General features: G+C 44.0%; 1 protein-coding gene across 1 annotated transcript in view; it reads right to left on the reverse strand.

The window, feature by feature from the left end:
• PLA2G15 (phospholipase A2 group XV) overlaps positions 1–19,543 on the reverse strand; it is a 38,360-nt gene extending 18,817 nt beyond the window's left edge. The window contains exons 1-4 of the mRNA XM_075008786.1: positions 19,294–19,543; positions 5,372–5,528; positions 2,580–2,698; positions 1,266–1,364 (exon numbers count right to left, since the gene is read on the reverse strand). Coding sequence (XP_074864887.1) covers positions 1,266–1,364; positions 2,580–2,698; positions 5,372–5,528; positions 19,294–19,435 — 517 coding nt within the window. The 5' untranslated portion in view covers positions 19,436–19,543. The remainder of the gene's footprint in view (positions 1–1,265; positions 1,365–2,579; positions 2,699–5,371; positions 5,529–19,293) is intronic.
• Between the last annotated feature and the right edge of the window lie 788 nt (positions 19,544–20,331).

Raw genomic sequence — 20,331 nt, forward strand, 5'->3', positions numbered from 1 at the left:
TTGAGAGATCCTGTAAAGCCCTTCTGAAACAACACCATTCCTGTCTAACAGCTAAATATTTGTCAGACAAAAGAAAATCCAATAAAATGGATGTGTCCCTGTCCTAATCTTTTTAGACCAACTGCAGACCAGCCTGTTACTAAACAATCAGCATTGTTGATTTTATTGAACAATTACCCCTGGATTTCAAATTAAGACCATGTCTAGATTCTAAATGTTTCAGGATTAAATTCTGCAGGGGAGGCAAAGGCCTGGGAATCTAAAATATTAGGTGCATAAATATACTGCTTTTTGTTGTGTCTTCCTATATAATATGAAGAGTGTATTGTTTACCCCAAACTATGGACAGGAGATAAGTAAAGACAGACTACAGAGGTTCTGACCTCCTTACACAGCTAAAGGAATGTGTGAATGAAGAATACAGGTTGGAACATTGTCCCTTTGCCCTAAATTTAATGACACTAACAGAACAGCAGCCAATTTCTCCAAACAAAGCAATGTACAAAGTAATATTTAAAAAACTTTCAGGTGACATTGTAATTCTGTGGATTATGCCTTGCTAACAGATGACTAATTTAATTTCAGTGAGGCATTTTAGAGCTTTCCATTATTATTTTGGCTTTGTTCAGAATCTTACCTAGTTTTAGCAAATTCCTGTGGAGTGTTCGCAGTGTTAGGACCCTAACAGTCACTTTAATTAGGATCAGGGCTGCAAAAGGGTTCTCATGAAGAAAAGCGTAATACAGGTTAAAACCGGCATTCTCTTGTCTGGCAACACCAGTCATCCAGCAAGAACATACACCTTGCAGGACCAGAGAGTCCCAGGGCTGGGAGAAGGGGCCAGCCAGACCAGCAGCAGGAACCCAGGGCAGAGCAGCTACAGCTTGTCTGGCTGCAAGGGGGGCCCAGCACCAGCCAGGGAGCCTGGGCCAGGAGCAGCAGCAGGGAGCAGTGGCCCGAGTCTAGGCTCATAAGCTGGCTGCTCATCGAGGAGGCCGTGAGGAAGCCGTGGCTGGGGCAGACCAGCAGCTGGGGAGCCTGTGCAAGAGGAGAGGAGGTTGAAAAACTGCAGGCAGGGAGCCCAGGAGCAGGGGCTGAGGCCGAGGCCAGCAGAGGGGCAGACTTGACCATCCCTGGTCCAGGACTGCTTGGGTTCCAAGGGTGCCAGATAAGGGAGGGTGAACATGCAAATTCAGCTAAATTTGCTGCCTAGGAAATTAGTAAAATCAGTAAAAGATTAAGTCAGGTAATGATATTTCATTTACTTGGTGCTTTTCGCCAATCATAGGGAGCTCCTCTTACATCTTTATCCCGTTGGTAGCCCCAGTCTACCAGACACTGTACCAATGTGTAAAAGTAAGTGCCTGTGGACAAAAAAGAATGACAAGATTAGCATCATAACAGCCTTCTTGGGGGTCTAGCAAGAGTGAAACTGAAATAACTATAGTTAGATTCAGAGAGGTAGTCGAGTTAGTCTGTACCTTCAAAAACAAGTTGTTACCAGCTTTGTCAGATGCTTGCATTTGCCCACAAAAACTTATGCTCCAAAATATCTGTTAGCCTATAAGGTGTCACAGGACGTCTTCTTGTTTTTACAGTTAGATTACTGTCACCATACAGATAGGTTATTACTGAAGTCCAAGAGCTGTTGACACCGTTTAAATGGCTGGATGCATTAGGCAAAGTAAAGGATTTATGTTAAGCATATACCAAAGATACAAATAGGTTTATTCTTTCAGAAAAATTAGCTAGTTTGGAAGTTAAAATTTGTATAAACTAGTCTGGGTCTGTCAAACACAGATGCTTGTTATTTTGCCCTGGAAGCTACTGTGAAACTAGTTTTATTTCCATCAAAAGATTAGGAATTTTAATCCTGTTCTTTAACAGCAAACAGAGTATTTGCAAATTAGTTATCTCAAGTGATAAGATAAACTGCATTTTATTTAACCTGAAAAGTATGTAGTGAAGGGGGCAAGTAAAGTTATACCTTAAACACGTCAACAAAAGCTGAAACCTGGAGAAATAGGTTGCATATTAGAATAAAAACCTGCAAAAAACATTTAACCAGAGGCCTAACACAACCTAAGGAGATCAAAACCTGGTTTCACTTTTGATTTGATCACTATGATGATTTCTGTCACTAGTCCAGGCTGATATAAATACTAATTTCTAAAGTAACTGGGACCGCTATTTAAGTGTGGCCAATACTATAAAGGTCAGAGGGACGTAGTGCATTTATAGTTATACTCCACAGATCGTTTTAAGACTACAAAGCTTATCAAAATAAAAGTTGAACCTCTCTGGTCTGGCACCCTCAGGAGCTTAGTGGTACAGACTGAGGGAGTTTGCTGGACCAGGCAAAGTCAGTTCTGCCCCCCTGCCCACCAACTCTGCTCCTGACCCCAGCTGCCAGCCCTTCCAGACCGGCTCCACTTTTAGTCCTTGGAGACAGGGCTCCCAGCCCCACTACTGCCTGCCTCAACCAGGCTCTCAGCCCCACAGGGGTTGCTGGCCCTGCTGCAACTGGAAAAGAAGGAAAAGAAATTAAATGTGAAACAATGGAGAAAAATAGTACATACCAACACTTCGCTTACTAGGGTCAAGGAATTCCAAGGAAAATGTTTGTCCAAACCCTGGGACTCTAACATCCACTCCATCTGGAGGTTCTGTGATCTTACGTGTTCGGTTGTATATTAACCTGGGGAAAAGGAAAAACATAATAAATATGAGACTATCATCTAACTACTTGGCAGCTCTGAATTGAGGTGTGTCTTATGTTTGCTGAATACAACAAAAGAATTGAGAGCTACTTCTACATGGAAAAGCACAGAATCAGGTACCATTACAAGGATACTTCAATACCAAGTGGCTTCACACAGTGCAAACAAAGTTTTTTGTTCTCTACTAAGTTTCTAAAGATAAGCATATAAAGCTCTATCTTCTTTCTGTAGAAACTGGGTGTATGGTAAATGAAGCAGACATCAGCCTCAGGGAGACTAAGTATGAAATAGCATTTATAGTTCAGGGACCTGTCGGTCTACATTTATCAAGAAGCTAGAGTTATGAACGTAAGAAGGAAGGTAATGCAATAATAGAGAATAGAGCACTAAAAATAGGACTTCACTATACCTATTACCTAAACAGAAGAAAGAATAATTTTTATGTAGAATAGCTGTCATGCTAGAAGGAATATTTGGGAAAACAAAGACTACATAGACACAATGTTTTACAGCTCCTATTCAGGTTCCATGAATCTCAAGAGGGTATGAAATGTCAGGAATGCAGATTCTTACCCCTGCAGTCAGTCAGTCTAATAGTTATATGTGGTACTTCACGTTTGCAAGCCAAACATTTGTCTGTTTCTATCAGTAGTGAAATAATTAAACTATTTTGAGTAATCTGGTAGAGAACAGAAGCTCAGAACATTGAATACCTGTAAAAAAAACCTGGTATCTCAGACAATGCAAACCCAGATTTCAATTATATTTCTTTTGACCCATGAAAAGGGAAGTGTGGAATACACTTGCTTCTCTATTACTCTGGTCTACTTGCTAGATTTCTCTTAGCCATTCATCAAACAGCAATAAAATAGCTACCAAGGAGCCACCTAAGAGGTTACTTACACCAGAAATATCTTATTGGGTAATCTGGTTATAAGGTTTGTCCTTTGACAGAGGGTAAGTGCAGTACAAATGAGTCCTTAACTGTATTACAGAAGCAGTCTAAACCAAGGGTCCATTAACTAGGTTAGGGGCCCTGTTTACGTTACAAAATAGAACTGGACTTTACCCAGGGTGCCTTACAGGAAACAGCATTTTAAAAAGCCATTACTACAGGCATGTCTGTATAGGGACACTCAAGAAAGTCAGGGACTACCAGCATTTGAGTGAGTTTAACCTTCGTGACTGCAAGATGGGCAGATTACCAGACAGAGCTCTTGCTGTGCCTCAGTCTAGACCAGCTAGTCTACATTGAGAACCAAATTTGGTTACAGGACTGGGGGCAGAAGTTAAACACCCAAGTAAACTTGGTGCTTTGTGCATGGAAGACAACAGCCTCAGGGTACATACATTAAACTAATTTTTACCTCCAAGGTAATTTTCACATTTGCATGAGGCTGCTTGTGGACAGTCCCCACCCATAGGCATTATCCCTTGACTATGGCCAAAAACATTTTTCATCTGGTCAATTTCTCTAGTGTAGCTCTTAGCCTTTATGATTTACAAGCTGGAGTACTACAGTGCGCCTAGGGCTATCAAGTGAACACGAATGACTCTCTACTTGGCAGCATTAGCCAGAGAGAAGAAAAGAGTTTTCAGGTGAATACGTTTTGTGTCTATTAATTTCCATGCGCAACAGAAGGTGCTGACATCAATCTAGAAATTCCAATTTGGTTTACATCTTGGCTTGACTATTCTTACACGTCACTTGAGACAGCTGAGGTGCTCTAAGGTTTCTAAGATTTAAATATTTGGACTTGGAGACAGGATACTCTGGTGGGGAGTGGGGGACTCTTCAGCTCTAGAATTTGCATTCCTTAGAATGCAGACATTCAGAATGTGTAGGATGCCTTGTTTACAAAGGCTTCTGCCTGAGCTGGAAAAGAGGACTAGGAAAAGTTATACAGAGCTGCTTTAATATTCCATTTAAAATACAGTAGAATCATTTCACTGGGATAGGAACATGTTTGAAAGTCAACTGGCTGAACTGTGGGCTTGTAACAATGTTAAAATGCAGTCCCTCGATTTGGCAATCCATCTACCAACCCAGGAATCCACATGTTATGTATTCTTGCCAAACCCAGCGCTTTTCAGAACCAGGACACAGACAGACAATAGCAAGAAGCGTGTGAGTGCAATATTAAGAGTACTGCACTATACAGGAAGTTAAAACTTACTACCTGGAGAATTTTGATTTACTAAATAGTTTTGTATAACTAGTAGCAGTTAGAAATTTTACAAGGAGAGAAACTAGTGTCACATAGACTTTTAAAACTAAAAATATTCTAAGGAAGCAGATTTGGCATTTTAAATGGCTAAATCTAGGTTTATTTTTCAAGAAACTTTATTGCAAATTCATGCTGAACTCCAGATGAAGCAGTAGAGTTATGCCATTTTTAAAACCAAAAAAGATACTTTCAGGAGACTTTTCTTGATACACGCGCTGAAGATTTCTCCGTTTTATGACAGTAAGCAATCTAAGACTTCCCTCCCCAATCCAAGCCATCCAAATGGCTACTGAAGGAATCTTCTTGCAATTCCTGAACTGGAAGACAGATTTTTAGATTGCATAAATATATGTAAGATATTTGCCCCTGAAGGAAAGGGCCCAGGAGAACTACGTACTTCCCTGGACAGGGTTGTAGTCCTACCTGATATTGTCAATCCAACAGTCAATGATGACAGGCAGAAGCAATTCTAAGTTCAGCCACAGTGTGAAATAACTGTCTGTCTTCTTGGAGCAAAGGTAGTGCACCACGGTGGGTTTGTCCAATTTGGCTTCCAGCTGATTACCCAAATCCCCTGGGACTGCAAGAAACATGTAAAAAGCAAAACTGTATGACTAGTTATATTACTGCATTAGCAAAGATACTTGCTAGATGTCAAAAAATGGAAGAAAGGCATTATTATAGGAAGACTAGGCTGGTGCAGAGAAGTTAAATTAATTCTCTGCATCCATCTTCACTGCAGAGGATGTAAGGATGATTCTAAACCTCAGCCATTCTTTTTAACTGACAAATGTGAAGAACTGCCCTTGGCAGAGGTGTCAGGAAAGGACATTTTCAAATAAATGAGATAAATTCAACAGTAAGAGGTCACCAGCACCAAACAGTGTTTGCTCAAGAGTTCCGAAAAAACTCAAATACAAAATTACAGAATTACTAAGTGGTGCGTAACCTATCACTTAAATCAGCCTCTGTCCCAGATGACTAGAGTACGGCATGTGACAGAATTTAAATCAAAGGTTCCAGAGGCAATCCTGGGAATGACAGGTCAGTAATTCTACCTTCCATATCCAGAAAACTGGTTGAAGCTATAGGAAAGAATGGAATTCTCAGACACTGATGCATAAGTGCCAGCTTCCCTTCTAGCTCAGGGGTGCTTGACCCGACCCTGGCCCTACCCACATTTCCCCAAGCCCACACCCTCACCCCACCTCTTCCCACCCCATTTTGCCCCAAGTGCACACGGTCCTGGCCCCTCCTCATTCCTCCCAGAGCATTGTGGATGTTGGGTGAAACAACTGTTTGGACAGGGCAGAAAGCACTTGGCAGAATGGGGAAGGAGTTCGTCAACAGGGTCGCCAGTGAGTGAGAGGCACTGGGGAGAGGGCTGAACTTAGCTTTCAGTGGGTGCTAAGCAGATGCTTATTTTTTTCTTACGGGTGTTCCAGCCCTGGAGTGGCCCAAGGAGTCGGTACCTGTGCCTAGATGAACACAGTGTTGGGGGGAAGAGTCAAAAAAGAATGCATGACTCAAACTATTAGATTTCTTTGGAGCTGAGGGAGGGTTATCATAACACAGGGGTATCACAAGCCACTTGTATCAAAAACCTGTGTTTCCAAGAGAGAGCAATTCCACAGCTTTTGGAACACAGTATTTCCCCTTCAGAACATTGCAACACTAACTGGTTGCACAACTCCCTACTTAACATTCTCACCAGTGTGCACAAAAATTGAATTTGGCGTTTAAAACACACACACACACACACACTCTCTCTCTCTCTTCATTATTGGAACTTTATTTTCATTACTTCATATCTGCTGGCACAACAGCTCCATTTCACAGAATTTTATTCCAGTGCAGTTACTGATGTGTGCACACATCCCTGGGTCCTTTGCATCCAGATTTTTGGCACTATTGTAGTACATGTTAAACCTCTCTAATCCAGATCCCTTTCATCCAACATCATCTATAATCTGGCATGATTTTAGTTAGCAGAATGACCACTTCTCATGGGTATGGCCAAGTTTTCTGTGGTCCCATAAAGTTTGTTTACAGCCAGCAGTCCTGGCTCTCAGTGTTCTGTGCTGCTACTTAGCTCTAATTCACCCCTAAATGTCTTCCATGAGCTTTGTAAACAGGGAAGTGTTGGTAATGTACCAGACAATACTGACTTCCCGTGGTCCGGCAAATTCTCTTGTTTGGCACTGGTTAGGTCCTGAGGGTGCTGAACAAGAGAAGTTTAACTGTATCCATCCCAAGTCAGCAAACAAATCACCCGCTATTTTTACCTTTTCTGAAACTGATCTCCCAACACAAATGTGACAAATGCAAATGAAGGCTGACAACCTTTAGTGCCAAGACTTCCACAAAGACTATTAAAAACAAAACAAGGTTACTGAGCACCTAAAAAAGGCTCTCTGCCAGGCTTGAAGCTCAGGCAATATTATATTCTTACGTTCCATGGTGTCGTATTATGCAAGAGAGGTTACTTGCTGTTTCAGAGAATACATCTGAAAGCAGAGCCAATGCCACCAGCAGGGCAGAAGGAAGGATAACAATATCATATCACATTACCTTTACTTCTGCACTGCGGCCTGCAGAGCTGGGCACACAGTCAGCAGCCACCTCTCTCTGGCCACAGCTCTGAAGACAGCAGTGTAGAAGTAAGGGTGACATAGTACGATATTGATGATCTTACTTTGCTGGTAGGGTGCTGCCTTCAGCCCTGGGTGCCTGACTAACAGCTGCTGTTCCCTGGCCACCTAGCTCTGCAGGCAGCAGAAAAGTAAGGCAGTACCATGAAACCCACCCCCACACAACTCCCTTCTGGATCAGGGCCCCCAGTCAAAGAAATGCTGGTCTCCTCCCCTATTAAAGCTGTACAGCAGGGGTGGGGAACCATTTTTGGTGCCAGGTGTTACTGAGCCACAGGAAAAATCAGCTGGGAGCCACACGAGTGAGCAGCAAAGAACTCCCCTCTGATGTGGTGCCAGACCGAACGAAAAAGACACGTCCTTCATTCCCCTTGCACACCACCGCCCCGAGCTAGTAGATTTTGTGGGTCCCCCAGGACTCTGAGGTGGGACCAGAAATGAGGGGTTCAGTGTGGGAGGGATCTGACAGGAACTGGGCTCAGGGTGGGGGCCTGGGCAGGAGGGAGGGTGCAGGAGTGGGTGGTGGCTGGCCATTCAAGCAGGAGCAGGCACATAATGGCCCAATGCACGTGGGCTGGAGGGAAGGTACAGGAACTTAGGGGAGTGGGAGTGGAATGTCAGTGGGAGGGAGGTCCAGGAGTGGTCTGGGGATGAGGGGTCTGTGTGATGGGGCTGCTTATCTGGTGCAGCTCCCCTGCCACTTCCAGGCACCGCCCATTCCCCTATTTTGATTGTCTGTAACTGTGGCCAGATAGAGCAGCTGGAGAAAAGACTTCCATACCTCAGGTGGGGCGGAGGGATTGCCACCACAGAGAGCCATATCCTGCCCTTGCTAGGCAGAGCCCTGGCCTGACTGACTCCAACACACCCCCACCCTGCCGCATGCCAGATGCTGTGAACTGGAACGGAGCTGGAAGGGCTGCATCCAAGGCAAGCTGTGGGGTGGATCTGGCCCATGAGCTCCCCATCCCTGCTGTACAGTATAAGGTAAAAGCACAGTGAAGAACAGATTTCATGGGGGAGACCAAATATCACACAGTCTGGGACCCATTTTTCATTGTTCTGAGTTTGGTAGAGCCCTAACAATGAATATTGTAACTACTCAATGGTATCTTAAAATGTACTGAATCTGCCCCTTTAGCTGGCGATACAACAGTACATACACGTGCTGTACCAATGCAAGTTCCTACCAGACTCAATTCATTCCATTTTACTACACTTGTCAGATTTGCTGCTGTCCAACACAAGCATTTCAAGTGCGTGGGTCGGGGGGGACAGATTACAACAACAGACAAATCAATATGGATTAACTTCCACATATATAACAATTTTAAAAACTTCCAAAAGAAAACATTTTGGCTGTTACCATGAAGCTTTTTGACTGAAATAATGAACATTCCAGGGTTTCCCTTTCAAGCTGTTCCCAATCCACCTTCTATTTCCCATCCTACCATCCATCCATTATTGATAAGTTAAAACAATTAGGGACATATTTACAAAGCATATGACAGGAGCATATATAAACACGTGCATTTACTGCGACAGACTGTTTGCAAGTATAATTTTGCAAATTATCAACTAGAGGTTGTGTAATTTATTTTCATGTGAAAATATTCAGCAGATGTGAAGCTAGGTGTATAGTTTTCTGCATGTACACCTGACATCTTGAGACTTTTACATATGTCTTCAGAGTTCCCAGTTAGTTTTATGAGGGTAAAAGAAATCAAACTAACCCATAAAAACATAGGATTTTGCTATCTAGAGTTTCCTATTATTAGTTAGAGAGGGAAAATAGTCCTGGTTCAGCTATTTGTATTTAATATCAGGGCATTTTACCAGTTTATTGCAGTATTCTGCTTTTTCCTCATCCTTTGAACCTTTTAAAAGTGTCTCCATGTTAGTCTAGACTGAAGCATCACGCTGCATGTGCAAGTCACTAGTTTGATTGCCCTGTAAAGTGCTCGGTGAGACTGACAGACAAGGAATCCGGGTTAAGACAGTAAGTAGTCCTGCTACAGATTTCATTTAAAGAGAAAATAAATCCATTTTAAGTTGACTTACTGAGAGCAGACCATCATAAAGAGCTGATTCCAGCAATGTTACTAGGATGTGGAGAAATTTAAATTCTCTCCCGGACCCCCAATTCTTTTCTGTGGAAATCTTGGAACACATATAGGCTATGTCTACACTAGCATTCTTCTTTTGAAATAAGCATGCAAATGAAGAAAACTGAAAATGCAAATAAGGCACAGATTCACATACCTGGCACCTCATTTGCTTATTCTTTGCAAAGAAGAAAAGCAGTGTAAACATGCCTCTTTTGAAAGTAAACCCTTCAAAAGAATCAGAGGGGTAGCCGTGTTAGTCTGGATCTGTAGAGCAACGAAGGGTCCTGTGGCACCTTATAGACTAACAGAAAAGTTTACAGCATGAGCTTTTGTGAGTTAACTCACTTCTTCAGATGCTGGTCCTGGAAATCTGCAGTGAGTTAACTCATGAAGTTAACTTGAGTTAACTCAAGAAGTGAGTTAACTCACGAAAGCTTAACTCACGAAAGCTCAAGCTCTAAACTTTTCTGTTAGTCTATAAGGTGCCACAGGACCCTTCGTTGCTCTACAGATCCAGACTAACACGGCTACCCCTCTGATAGTTTAAAACAGATTCCAAACGCATCACTTAAAGTTGTCAGCAATAAAGAACTTCTGGTGTGTATAAAAGATTGAGCATATCTGTTCCTCTAGTTTATTTTGTAAAGAAGATAATGGGAAATGTTCGCTGTCTCAAACATTTCACTCTATTTCTCTATTAACTACCCTTTGGCTGCGTCTACACTATGAGGGAAATTCAAATTTCTTAACACAGATTTTGCAATCCTGAAATTTATAAATTCAATTTTGACTATCCTCACCTCCCCATGTGCGCCTCACAAAGGCAACCCCTTATTGCTGTCATACTCAGTTGGTAAACATCAACTGCTGAAGTAATGCATTGGGGGAAACCTGTCCCACAGTTCCCTCATCCCGGTAGCATTCTGGGTATGCTCACTGGTCTTTGACATCATCTTACCACAATGCATTTTCCTCATTCCCCTCCCATGGTAAGCAAATGTCCATTTTTCCTGTTGGAAGGAAAAGTAGGGTGTACACAAAGATGGCAAAAAACTTTACAGAAAACTCTTTCCTCTGTAGCTGAATTCTCAACTGGCCATCCACTGACTGTCCCCCCCATCCCATGATTGCATCCGATGCCTGAAAATAATAGAGGGACCCTGAATGTATTCTCAAAGTTAGAAGACAAATGACAGAAAAGTCTAGGAAACAAGATTTCTGACTTCCTTCTTCATTACACAGACATTGCCAACAGAAGGGATTGTAGTGAAGTATCATAAACTAAGCTTATAACCAGAACAGGAATCTCAACTCCCCCACCCCGTGTTTTTCAAGGGGGTGGGGGGCAAAGCAAGAAGACTGATGGGAAATATTAAGGAAAAGATTTTATAAACAGAAATATCAAAGCAGCAGGTGTCTGCAATGGACAACAAGCCCCCAAAAACATTTTTGGCTTTGGGAGTGCTGTGGTCTGCAGCTGCAGAATCGGTTGAAATGTTTAAGTAACTGAAGCAGTCCTCCCCTCCCCTAACCCCCCCACTCTCTCTTAGGCATCAAGGAAGACTTCCCCTGGCAGCAGCAAGCCCCAAAAATTCTTTCCGGCCCTTGTAGCCCTACATGCACTCACGCGAGGACATGGTGCTGCCTGGCAACTTGGTCAGCCCCGAACAGCATGCGCATCCTTTTACTGAGCTGTGACTACCCACGTACATAAGAACATAAGAACATAAGAATGGCCATACTGGGTCAGACCAAAGGTCCATCAAGCCCAGCATCCCATCTGCCGACGGTGGCCAATGCCAGGCGCCCCAGAGAAGGAGAACAGAAGACAAGTGATTTATCTCCTGCCATCCATCTCCTGCCCTTGTTCTGAAGGCTAGGGCACCATACTTTATCCCTGGCTAATAGCCATTTATGGACCTGACCTGCAAAAATTTATCAAGCTCTTTTTTAAACCCTAATAGAGTCCTGGCCTTCACAGCCGCCTCGGGCAAGGAGTTCCACAGGTTGACTGTGCGCTGTGTGAAGAAAAATTTCCTTTTATTAGTTTTGAACCCACTACCCATCAATTTCATTTGGTGTCCCCTAGTTCTTGTATTATGGGAAAAGGTAAATAATTTTTCTATATTCACTTTCTATATTCACGTAATGTGGCTGAGTGCGGGAAAGACCTCTACTGTGTGTCACCTGTCAGGGAGGGAGGTGCGCACAAATGTAAACCACTCAAAAGAAGTTTCTTGGCCTCTTATGCAAGCACCACCCCCCACAACAACTTTGTTGCCACATGGTACAGCGACTGGCACCAGGCAGCACGGAAAAAGAAACAAGTGTAGAGACAGAACTACAAACTCCCTGCAGGGGCTATTTTAATGTGTAGATGCACTCACAACACTAATAGCAAAGAAAGAAATACATTTCTCAGGCTCTCCTACAAGGATGATCCCACACCCACAGGCTTCCTGGTCACGATTTGAAATTCATGGTCTTCCTGTGGAATCCTACACTGGGTTCCCTGCCCCCCCGCCCCCCCATTCTTTAAAGATTTATATTAATATAAAGAAAAAATTAAGACAAAAGGTAAAAGCTTCAAATAAATTCCTGGGTGACACCAGGGGTTTTTGGACATGGATCAGGGAGTATGTTGCCTTTGGTTTCCTACAAGTACCAATAAAGCACAAAAAATACAGCAAAACAAAAAAGTTACATTAAAAAAAAACAAGGCCTGCTAGTGGAAGACACCATCAGATTTTTCAAGTGCACCCAGGGCTTTAGTTTAGAAATTAGGAAACAGACAAATATTCAGTACTATTGCACAGGCAAGGTGTTCATTTCAGAAACAGTTTTTTTTGGGACATGGACTGTTTGTTTGAAACTTTTTACAATATTAATATCAATACCATCTCTAACATACCTAATTCCTATGAACCTGGAGAGCAGCAGCTAGAGTGGAGCACTGAAGGGCATTGTGGGGTATGTACAGGACCACCTCTGGAGGCTGATAAATTCGATTTTAAGACATAGAACTTCCAAACTGGCCTTTAATCAGACTTTTGAATTTGAGCTTGATGCTCTACTAATCTCGATAATACTACTCCCTAAATGGAGCTAATGGCATTTAAAGTGAAGACAGTCAGCGGTAATATTGAGCTTATGGCCTTAAATTCAAATTCATCTCATGGTGTAGATGTAGCCTCTCTCTCTAAGCACAATAGCAGGTGAGACTTCTTTTAAATCATTTCAAAAACTAACATAATGGAAAGTGTAGCTATCCTTAGTAATAGGAGTTGTAGCACTGCATTACACTCTTGAAAAATCTGATAAGGTTAAAACATCGACGTTTAAACTCAGAACCCAGAAACTGCTATATTAGTCTCTGCTTACAGAACTAACTGGCCTCATGTTATTTCACATAATCTCATGCCTATTTTGGCTGCCGCATCAAGGCTCTTAACTAGAAAGCACAAAAATCACAACTATATTTAGGTTATCACTCATGGCTGGTTCCAATGACTGGCCTGCCAAAAAAGGCCCGATAAGATTATTTTGTCTTGAGTTCCAGTGCAAATCAAAAGAGACACGTAACTGACCACTCTCACCCAAAACTTTGGCTGCTTTATTAAAACTTGCTCTTTCAGCAAAAGGTACTGCTTGGAAGCCCAGATAAGGATGAGAGATATTAGGAGAGAGTTGTTTCAAACAGCAGCTACACAGTCACACCTGCACAGATTAGTAGAGCTCACAACTCTTAAAATTTTAAGATGGGATCTCAAACTGAACTATTCTCTAATTTTGTGAGTGTCCTCTGAAAAAACATGCAAGACTAAGGCTATTTACAGCAAAGAAAATGTGAGTTGTTATATGACTCAATGAAAAAGGTAAGTAGAATTGTCTGATTTGCTATCTTCTCATTAAACAACAACAAAGGTATTTATACAGCAAGGATAACCAGTTATATTAGAAAAAAATGTAACAAATATAGAAGTACACGTTTTTGGGCACAAGCCAATCACCCTAGTTTGCCCACAACAGAAATTTCTTCTCAATTCCTGTTAATGTGGTTAGCCAAAGTATTGTCACGTCCATATTTCAATTTGCAAATCAGAAGTTGAGACGTCTATATGAACATTATTCCAGGAAACTGTCTTTCCTTTAGCATACTATAGTTTTCCATACCAATTTATGTAACTTGTCACACTTTTTTCCAAAAGCTTCACCTGTATACCCAAAGACAGTTTACCACAGAATTTTTTTTAAAAGAGTAGCAGCTAAAAACATACCAACCACACACCCTCTTGTTATTCAAGCAGCAGGCAGCTGTGTTTAGAATTGAATGACTAACAAACCAGATTTCATGCTACAACACCTGTAGGGTAGAGAAATTTACAATAAATTACATTGGACTTTCTGGGGCCTGATTGTAATTCCAGATGAATAAAGCTCCCCTTACTTTTCTTTTCCTGGGGGTGAGGGGAGGTGAAGCTACAATTTTCAGATAGGTAACTAAGATATAGGCAGTATGTGACCTAGTGAGAAGGCACCACTGTCTAAGATTATGCATAGGCTGTGAAACTAAGATGCTATCTAAATAAGAGGTACAGTAGTCTGAAAAAGCTGACAGCCACTTGTCTAGATAACATTTAGACCTGTCTCAGTGCAAGGGACTGGCCTAAAAGACCTACAGAGACCCCTTCCAGCCCTGTACTTCTATAGTTATCATCCTTGCCATTCACTTGTTATATCAGGTTCAATTTAGACTAAACTCTTCTGGACATAAATATGCATTTCCAAAATGCCAGTATTTTACTAGAGAGAGCTATGTCAAAGAGGTCCCAGCCATGAAAAGCCTTCTACCCTTTCACATATATTCAAAACAACTGCATATGGTCATAAAACAGGTGGAATTTTACCCACTTGGTTTGGAAATGGGTGAGAGTTAGAAGGAGGTCAGTTCTGTTTCTTGAAGATTGTATCAGGCACATGACAACTTAGGTGAGGAGCTTGGTGAAGGAGAGTGTAGGAACAGACTAGAATGGAGACAGTCAATGTAAGTTTTTAGTTTTACAAATGCTGATTAACAACTCATTCGGACTATGCAGAGAAGAGCTTTTCTTCAAGCATCTCTTTCCCCCCATCTGAAAAATACATTTTCAACAACGGAATCCATGCTGAAGTTTGCTCGCAAAAGCAGCAAGATCTTATAAATTAAGGAAAATTCCTTTATCATGCTAACAAGCCTGCGTGTGGGGAACACTAGACATGGTATACTTAGACTTTAGTAAGGCTCTCGATACAGTCTCACATACAACCTGTATCATGGGTTGTCAACCTTTCAAAGAAGAGCCTTTTTGTGTTTTTGTCTTTGACAAAAATATTTGGTGGGGGGAACACACCACACGCAAAGCTCTGGGCTGCAGCTGGGGACTGCGTCCAGGAGAGGATGAGGTGTGTGAACCTAGGAGAGAGTTCCATACAGGAGGGGGCTTGGGGCTGGCACAAGAGACTGGGGGGTCTGGGAGGGAGTTTGGGTACAGAAGGGCCTTCTGACCTGGGGCTGGGGTACAGGAGAGTGCAAGGTGCAGGCTCTCACAAGAAGGCACTTGCCACAGGTGGCTCCTGGCTGGCGGTGCAGCACAGGTCAGGCAGGTTGTCTGCATGCCATGGCCCCATGGCACCCCTAGAAGCATCTGGCAGCTAGCCCATCCCTAGACACCGCATGGGGGAGGAAGGCAGAGGGTCTCTGTGCCAATGGGAGCTGTGAAACCAATAGCTGCACACCACTGCAACAAGTGGCTGGCTGCTGGCACATCTCTACACATCCCTTGAAAGGAGAGAGGCAGTGGTTCCCAGCCAAAGGGAGCTGTAAAAACAGGGCTGGGGACATGGGTAGCAAATGCAGATGCTCCTACCCCCACCCTAGGCACACATAGGCATGCTAATAGCCACCTGTTTGCAGGAGCAGCATGAAGAGATGACATGCATGAACCTGCTCCATCATTAACTCAGTTTACTTCCCCCGCCCCCTCAGAAAACGATCACCCAGATGTGAGACACAAGTTGCTGAACCCTGACCTAGATGGAGCTATTATAATGTGGGTGCATAACTTGCTGGATTACTATTCCCACAGAGCAGTTATCAATGGTTTGCCGTCATGTTGGAAGAGCCTAATGAATGGTGTTCTGCAGTTCTGGGTCCAGTTCTGTTAAATATTTCCATCACTGATTTAGATAATGGCAGAGAGAGCACAGTTATCAAGTTTAAAGGATACCAAGCCGGAAGGGACTGGAACAAAATTTATCAGAAGTCTTGAAAACACGATCAATGAGGGAAGATTGAAAGAATTCGGTTTGTTTTGTCTGGAAATGAGAAGACTGGGAGGGGACATGATTTTCAAGTACCTAAAAAGGTTGTTATGAGGAGGAGGGAGAAATTGTTCTTCACCTCAGACAGGCCAAGAAGTAATGGTCTTAAATTGCAGCAAGGGAGATTTAGGTTTGACTTTAGGAAGAACTTCCTGTGAGGATGGTTAAGCACTGGAAGAAATTGCCTAGGGAGGCTGAGAACTCTCCACCACTGTCTAATCTTAAAAATCTCCAAACACCAGTCAGGGATTATCTAGATCAGTGGCAGGCAAACTGCAGCCTGAGGGCCACATGCAGCCCATCCAGGGTCTATATGTGGCCCACAGGACATTTTGTTTGCCGTTGTCCCCACAATGTTGCCAGAAGCCACCAGTTTCCATCCACGTAGTGTTTTTTCTCCACCATTACTACTAAATTGACACACATGTAAAGCAAGGGCACGTGAAATGATCCATGTGCTGACTGCATACAACATTGACTGAGAACCACACATTCCCCTGGCATCCAATCAAAGCACTGCTACAGACCAATTGGCACACTTGGCAAATTCTAGGTATGTAAGTGCAGTTATCAAAACTAACCTATCTTGGGAGATCGTATTGATGATTGCAATCTTACGGCTCATTGAGATAAAGTGCCAGTCCTGGGGCCCCCTCACTAGTCTAGGTTGTCCGTTGCTGATCTAGATGGTGCTTGGTCCTGCCATGAGTGCAGGAGACTGGACTCGACCTCTCAAGGTCCCTTCTATTAGTTTTATGATTCTACGCTTGAGGAATCTGTGTATCCATAACTGTTCCATAAGTAACCACATTACAGTGCCATAGACAACGTGTTTATCACATGACAGTTACACAATCTCATTTGCCTCTTATGTGGCTGCAGTCTGATTTGGATCAGTGATTACTACACTGTCAGCTGTATCAAGAAGTTGCTTGCACTGGAATGCAAATAACAAAGTTTATTGCCAAGATTCAGTGTTTTAAAGGAAACAAGGAAGAAGGGTAGGAGGTAGATAGGTGGAACATTTTCATCATAATCTTCACAAAAAGTGCTCACAGCAAATGCTTTGCTTGCATTTAATTTTATCTCATTGGAGATATTTAAGAACAGATTGGCTAACTCTCTAATAGGAATGATACAGATGGTGCTTGGTCCTGCTGTGAGGGCAGGCGACTGGACTTGAGGACCTCGAGGTCCCTTCCGTTTTGGTATTCTGTGATTCTATTAATACAAGTTATTTCATATTAACACTGATGCAGAGACTTGTCACAGCAGCAAAGGGTTTACAAGGTGCAAAGAATTTTCTGGGTTGCGTGAAGATGAATTCTTAATGTTACTTTCTAACTACTTTGAAACCCAATCCCTCCCTTGTTTCAAGGACAAGTTTAAACTCAATCACTTGGGGAGGTTCTCTCATGTTAACTTGATTCAAGTCATGTTAGGATTTGGAAAAAAAAAAAGAAAAGAAAATCTAAGTACCCACATGCCAATGACAAGTGAAAGCTTTCCTTGGTAAACTGAAGGGCTTAGAAGTCAACTTCAGTAGCATATGCATTTTCATTTTACGAAAAACTTCCAGTCAATATGATTGAGAAGACAGTCTAAATGAGAAATGAGTATCACACACCCTTGCAGCCTCTGCACTGGCTTCTGGCTAGTGGTTTAACCTTTGGATTAGTAGATCTGGTAAAAGTTTTCATCACTGTTTCAAAATGTGGAAAAGAATAATGAAGTTGATAAAGAACAATCTCTAGCTTTTTGAGCTGGCCAAAATCACCATTTACGAAAATCACCCCTACTCAAGTAGAATCATTATACCCTAGAAAATATTACATATTAGAAAACAAACAAAACATTATTGGCATGTCCACAAAACTATAAATAAGCAGCAAGGCAGCTCAGATATAAGCTCAAGTGCAAATTTGAACTGCTAGTTATATCACTATAACTCCCTTTTCAAACATTTTGTGCTATGAAATTGCCTTTTGCCAGTTTAGTTTATGCCTCTTCAGAAACAACTTAAAATAAACTGAAAATACTCCTCTTATTCTCTTCACGTTACTTATTCCAGAATTAGAGGAAACCACCACCACCACTTTAACTGGAAAAAGTTTTCAAACCAGTCCAGTCCTCTGTAAAACGAATCACACACACACTTGCAGATTTTACTTGAGATCATTTAACTTCATTGCAAATCCACACAAAAGCTAACATATATAAACATTCAATTCAGCATCATAAAGCCTCACCTGGGATAGGATTTAAAGATGTGACATTAACAGACAATTGCCAAAAGAAGTTTTAAAATGCCAAGTGTAGACCAGATGTGCTTCCTTTAAATACACACAAATCTAGTCCAGTGAAAGCCAAGAGTGCCCCTTTGGCTGGCTGACAACCAGTTTAGCATGTATTAAAAGCAACATGCTTTGTCCGTAGTACTCTGAAAACAGGGATGTGAAATCCTATTTAATGATTTAACTGTTAAAAGCTAGGTTTAGCTGTTAATTGTTAAACTGGTGGGGGAGAGGGGAAAGAGAGCTGGTAAGGCCCCCTTGCCCCAGCTAGAGCATCCCTGTCTCACCCATAGCGGCCCCCAGCACACCACAAGAGTGGGTGCTCCACCAGGCTGGAGAAGCCCATGTTCCCAGTGGGTAGAGAGGCTCCAGCTGGGCCAGAGCAGCCCCTGTCCTCAGCCGGGGCGGGGGGGCGCTGTTCCACCCTGGCTGGACTGTAGCACCCCACCCAGCAACCCACCTACACCACCATTCAGGCCACTGCGGATGGGGGCTGCTCCTGCCCTGCTGGAGTGCCCCCCACTTCCAGCGGCCCTGCAGGTTAACTGTAACCAGTAAAAACAGATGAGATTTACCAGTTAGCTACATAACTGCTAACACCCCTACTTTAAGCAATGCGAGCTGACATTTAGGCACATCACAGCTTAATCCTGGCGTGCGCACAGCCTCAATCAGCGCGGCTCTGCACAGCGTCAGCACGCAGAGGTGTGCAGGGCCATCCCACAAGCGGCCACCCCAGCGCTCACCCAGCGCTTGCTCCTGACCAAAGAAGTACAGACCACTAACTTGGACCTTCCGAAACCGTCCGCCGCTCAGGAAGCCCTCAACTGCCCTCCCCCGCCGCCCTCCGCCCCCACTGACACCCCTCCTCGGCTGCACCCCCCCAGCCACCTCCTCTGCCTCCGCACCCACCCCCTGCTCCCCGCCCTTACTCAGCACGACGGGCGGCGCCGGGGACCGAGGGGGGGCGCTGCCCCCAGGGCAAACCAGCAGCAGCAGGAGGAGAACAGGGGAGAGAAGGACGCCCCTCGAGCACGGCACGAGCCTAGCACCGGCCGCATCGCCCCAGCTCATGCCGCGAGCCGCAGCCTCGGACAGCCAATAGCAACAACAGCGACGACGGGGGGAGCAGGAGGGCTCAGGGACGAGCCCCTCGGCGCAGCCGGAGCTGACTGAGGCGGGGCGCGCGCCAGACTCAGCGAAGAAAACTGACTCAGCCAACCAATCAACGGCGCCCGGATCCCGCCCAGCCAATCAGCGGGGAGCAGGCGCGCCTCCACTTCGTACCAGGCGCTGCGCACGAGCGCGGAGAGTGCTGATTCACGCAGCCTCTCCCTCTCCCACGCCAGTGAAGTTCAATCGCTCGCCGAGCCAAGCGCTTGGCCTGGGAACGCGGGGCGGCAGCCCCCCGCCCCCGACAGCGCCGATGGTTTCACACAGACACCCCCGTGGGCAGCGACGGGGGAAGAGCTAAGTGCGTCTGCTCCCCGCTTGCTCCTTTCTGCCGCAGCGCAAGCGGTAGGGTGGGAGCAGCGCTGCACGCCAGCACGTGTGGAAGGAGACTTCGCTGGCAAATCCCACCCGTGGCTGGGGCCGCGCGCCCAGGCGTCTCCCCCGCCCAGGAAAGGGGATCGCAGCCTGATCTCAGAGGTGCACAGACATCGCGGCCTGAAAACATCCCCTGCTCCGTTTTCAGGGTTTAGACGACCAGTAACATTGAATGAACGTCAGCCTACGTCCCACAAGCAAGAAAGATACGAACTCACCTATCGGCCGTCTCAAAGGGGTCATACAGCAACAGGCCCCTGAACACAAAGCATACCAAAAAATTCCTCCTCTACAACATGAGCAGTCCTCACCTTGCTGGGGTACAAACACCCTATTAAAATCCCAAATAATATACGTTGCTGTGCTTTGTCAAGAGTTGTGGTTCTTCCCTTGCAGTTACACCCTGGGATGTTAATAAAGTT

Source organism: Carettochelys insculpta, chromosome 14, assembly GCF_033958435.1.
Source record: "Carettochelys insculpta isolate YL-2023 chromosome 14, ASM3395843v1, whole genome shotgun sequence".
Lineage (NCBI taxonomy): Eukaryota > Metazoa > Chordata > Testudines > Carettochelyidae > Carettochelys > Carettochelys insculpta.